Source organism: Trypanosoma grayi (assembly GCF_000691245.1).
Source record: "Trypanosoma grayi strain ANR4 Tgr_1343_V1, whole genome shotgun sequence".
Taxonomy (NCBI): domain Eukaryota; phylum Euglenozoa; class Kinetoplastea; order Trypanosomatida; family Trypanosomatidae; genus Trypanosoma; species Trypanosoma grayi.
In genome coordinates this window covers 1-3724 of record NW_008826962.1, presented here as the reverse complement: position 1 = coordinate 3724, position 3724 = coordinate 1, and the positions used below count along the sequence as shown (strand labels likewise).

At 52.9% G+C, this 3724-nt stretch overlaps 3 protein-coding genes across 3 annotated transcripts; all 3 read left to right on the top strand.

Annotated features, from left to right (window-relative positions):
• Positions 1-334: 334 nt before the first annotated feature.
• DQ04_13431020 (hypothetical protein) lies at positions 335-1405 on the top strand (the record flags this gene model as incomplete). Its single annotated transcript, XM_009316957.1, has 1 exon — positions 335-1405. One exon carries the CDS (start codon positions 335-337, stop codon positions 1403-1405), a length of 1071 nt encoding a protein of 356 aa, XP_009315232.1.
• A 224-nt stretch (positions 1406-1629) lies between these two features.
• On the top strand, positions 1630-1932 carry DQ04_13431010 (10 kDa heat shock protein; the record flags this gene model as incomplete). The annotated part of the gene is made up of 1 exon (XM_009316956.1): positions 1630-1932. The coding sequence occupies one exon, from the start codon at positions 1630-1632 to the stop codon at positions 1930-1932; it is 303 nt and encodes a 100-aa protein (XP_009315231.1).
• Positions 1933-2301: 369 nt separating this feature from the next.
• DQ04_13431000 (hypothetical protein) lies at positions 2302-3687 on the top strand (the record flags this gene model as incomplete). The annotated part of the gene is made up of 1 exon (XM_009316955.1): positions 2302-3687. The coding sequence occupies one exon, from the start codon at positions 2302-2304 to the stop codon at positions 3685-3687; it is 1386 nt and encodes a 461-aa protein (XP_009315230.1).
• Positions 3688-3724: the final 37 nt, after the last annotated feature.

Here is a 3724-nt window from a genome sequence, read left to right as displayed (position 1 = left end):
ACTATTTTTATTACTATTATTCTTATTATTGTTACGGTCACTGTTTTTTTTCTTCTTTTCTTTTCTTAATTCAATGAAAAGGAAAACAAAACAAAATATTGGGTTGTTGGTAGACAATAGATTTATTTCATTTCTGCATCATGGTATTGACCCGTGCCACATTCTCTTTCCTTTCTCTTCTCCCTTTCTCTTCTCCCTTTCGTGTTCCCCCCTTCCTTCTCCCCTGGCTGTGCGGTGCCGAGCCACATCGCGCTAAGATACTCGGTGAACTCATCCATAAAACAAAAAAAAATAATTTCTCACAGAATTTTCTGATTGGTGAAACGAAGGGCCAATGTTCAAGGTCGGACCAGATGGGTCCGCGATAACGTACCACATTCCAATTAGCCCCTTCGTGCCACTGCAGCACAACAAGATTGACGTGTCGACGGTAAACCGTCTGGCGAATTTTGGTCTGCGTTTCGCGATGGAGCACGGCTGGTGCCACCACCGCGTGGAGGGGCCCGCGGCGTCTCACGTCAGTGAGGCTGTTGACGAGGGGTACGTTGACCACGGCGAGGACGTTACCGTTTTCTACGCCGGCGTTGACGCAGAACTCATTGATGATTTTCCGCAGTTCGACGGCGAGATCACACCCGCCTCCATGTTTTTCTGGGGCCAGTTCTGGGTGTCCTTCGTTGGCACCAGCAGCTACGGCATCTACGGCGAGCTCTACCATTACGAGACGGATGATGAGGGAAAGAAGGTCCCGTTTGGCGTGTTCAAACTGACGGGTGTCACGGTGTCAAAAACACTGCGGAAACCCGTGCCCATTCCGAAGGAACGGGCCAACGTTTTAAACGAGACGATGCAGCGACATCAAAAGAAGACATCACTGCCTAAAGCGGAGCGCATCAACGTGGCGGAGGCCTTGCGATACGCTGCGCTTTTCACCGATGCCTCGTGCGCCCACGCCGTGGAAAGGCTGCCTACGCACGCTTCCGTGGCGCCGTTGACGGTCGCCTACCGTCGCGAATTTAAACTTCGTCAGTCTGATATTGATTTTAACAGGCATGTGAACCAAATGGCCATGATTCAGTTCGTGATTAATGCTTTTCGATCAGCTCTCGAAGATCAAACCACCGTGTTCCCTCGTCTGCTGGATGCAGGCGTAGAACCTATTATTGGTGATTTGCTCCTTCGACGGCTCCGCATCGACTACATTCGAGAAATTCCGCTAGATCACATTGGTTCTACGGTTACCTTGTTCTTCCACGATGACATGGCAAGAGACACCCTTGTTTCGTCCACAAAAGGTAATCGGCAGAACAAAGTGGTGCCTTTGTGGTTTATTGCCCACGGCGTACCAAAGAATGGCGGTAGCCCATTCATTGCTGTTGTTGGGTATCTTTGCGTTTCTTGCTAGTCTCTGGACAATAACATCTCGGTGCATCTCCTTTGTCGCCACAATGTGCCAGGCAATGCACACAAGCTGCAGCATTGGTGTTGTTGTTGTAGTTGTTGGTGGGGGTGGTGGTGGTGGCTGCAAGAACGAGCCGAGGTGTATTCTCTCCTTTCCTCCTTCATTCTTTTTTCTGCTCAAAACAAACAAACAAACAAGTAAGAAAAAAAGCTCTCTCCACAACGACAATGTTCCGTGCTACGTCCGCCGCTCTCAAGACGCTGCAGCCGCTGGGCCAGCGCGTCCTGGTGAAGCGCACGCTTCCCGCCAAGCAGACGAAGGCTGGTGTGCTCATCCCCGAGCAGATCGCTGGCAAGATCAACGAGGGCACAGTGGTCGCCGTCGCTGCGGCGTCCAAGGACTGGGCCCCCACCGTGAAGGTGAACGACACGGTGCTGCTGCCCGAGTTTGGTGGGAGCAGTGTGAAGGTGGAGGGCGAGGAGTTCTTCCTCTACAATGAAGACTCCCTCCTTGGTGTCCTGCAGAATTGAAATGAACCCTGTTTCCGTTTACACAACTGCAGAGTCACATCTCAATTTCATCTATTATTATTCATTCTAAGCTTACAGAGGAGGGAAACGTGTGTTGGCGTCGAATAGGTGGATATACGCAATGCTGGAGGAACGCAAGTTTCTTAGGGAGCAATTGAAACCTGTCGAGCAACACATGCCTCTTATTTCGTTCAATATTTGAAAGTTGTTTTCGGCCTCTTTGTGCGTCTGTGTGTGTTTGTTGGTTTCTCGAGGCGTCAGGGTACAAGTTAATGCACGGGCGCCTCTTTTCCGTTGCCCTTTCACTCCGATTCTTTTTGTTTGTTTGTTTTGTGTTATAAAACAACACACAGGGACCATAATTAGACAATGGACCGTTTTGTGGACACGGGGGTCACATTTGATGTGGACAAGGAACCCCGCCTGATCAACTGCTACCTCGTCCGAGAGTCAGGGAGGAGGGGGGCTGCGAATGTCGCCACGAGCGCTGATGTTTTTGTTGACGTGGAAGATGCACCACTGCTCAATGGATATGACATCTGTGCCGCGGATTCAGAGGAGGCGGGTGGATTCCCGGAGTTGCGTGCATTCGCGACGCAGTGGGCTGACGGGAGGATAGAGACGGTTGGCGTGGTCGATGACAGGGCACCATTCCCGCAGGTGTTTTTTCTCCCTCCTGGAGTTTCTGGCTCCGGCAGGGAAGGCTGCTGCACCAGAAGCAGGGCCGCTGTGGATGTGGAAAAGCACCCGCCGCTATGGGAGGCACCGACGCACGAAGACGGCAGTACTGGTGCTGGGGGAGAACCCGGCGCTGCTAAAGGTGATGTGGTCGTACAAGAACGCGCTGAAGGTGCTGCTACAGCCGCGGAGATGTTCCACTCCCTTGACCATGGTGATGATGTCTCGCCGTTAACACATGCAGGGGAGTATTCGCAAGGGCACTCCCCATTGCAGCCGTCGATGGGTAGTATGGGTTCACATTCAAGATCTACGCCATTACCGCGGAGGGCCCAATGGGAGATGTTCTCGAAACATTCACCTTGCACACTCACCAGCAGCCTCGGAAGAGGCGGCAACTCGATTTTGTCACAACGCGGGACGCGGGCAGAGTCGCTCTCGTCGTTGAAAAATGAGATTGCAGCTTTCCGTGAGCGCCTGCGTGATGCGCAGCTCAGTCTGCACGACAGTGTGCAATCGCAGCACGTATCCAGTACCGCAACAAAGCACATTGTAAAGAGGCCTCCACCAACACATAGAGACCGGGGAACTTCTTTAGCCAGCATACGGCGGGACGTGGAGTATTCCCCTGTGAGGGAATTACGCGACTCAAATGGCCTGAGTACTGCGGGTTCCTATCTGCTAAATGCTGTGCGGGAGGCGATGCAGCAAGGGACCCTGCTCTCAGCCCCGCGGGAAAGGGGGAACAATCTGCGAGAGGCCTGGATGCGTGACGCTACGCTGCCTGCGCAGCTGCATCGCATTGCAGATATTGAGGGAACGGGCTTCGTACGCCTATCGCGCCTTCTTGTGCTCCTTCGCCTGCACGACTATCTAGACTGGACGGAGGACGAGGTGACGCGTATTTGTGCGTGGCTGTCAGAGCACCCAGATGACGAGGCTCGCACCAGCAGCAGTGAAGCGCAGGTGCGTGACGACAGGACACCAACTTGCATCGTCATCAATGAGGTAGATGATGTATTTTACCTCAACAGCGGTGCATTTTTCGCGTTGCTGCGAGCCCTCCTCCTCCTTTAAGCTGCAGTACGAGGTATTCGGGGAGCTGTAACGCCGC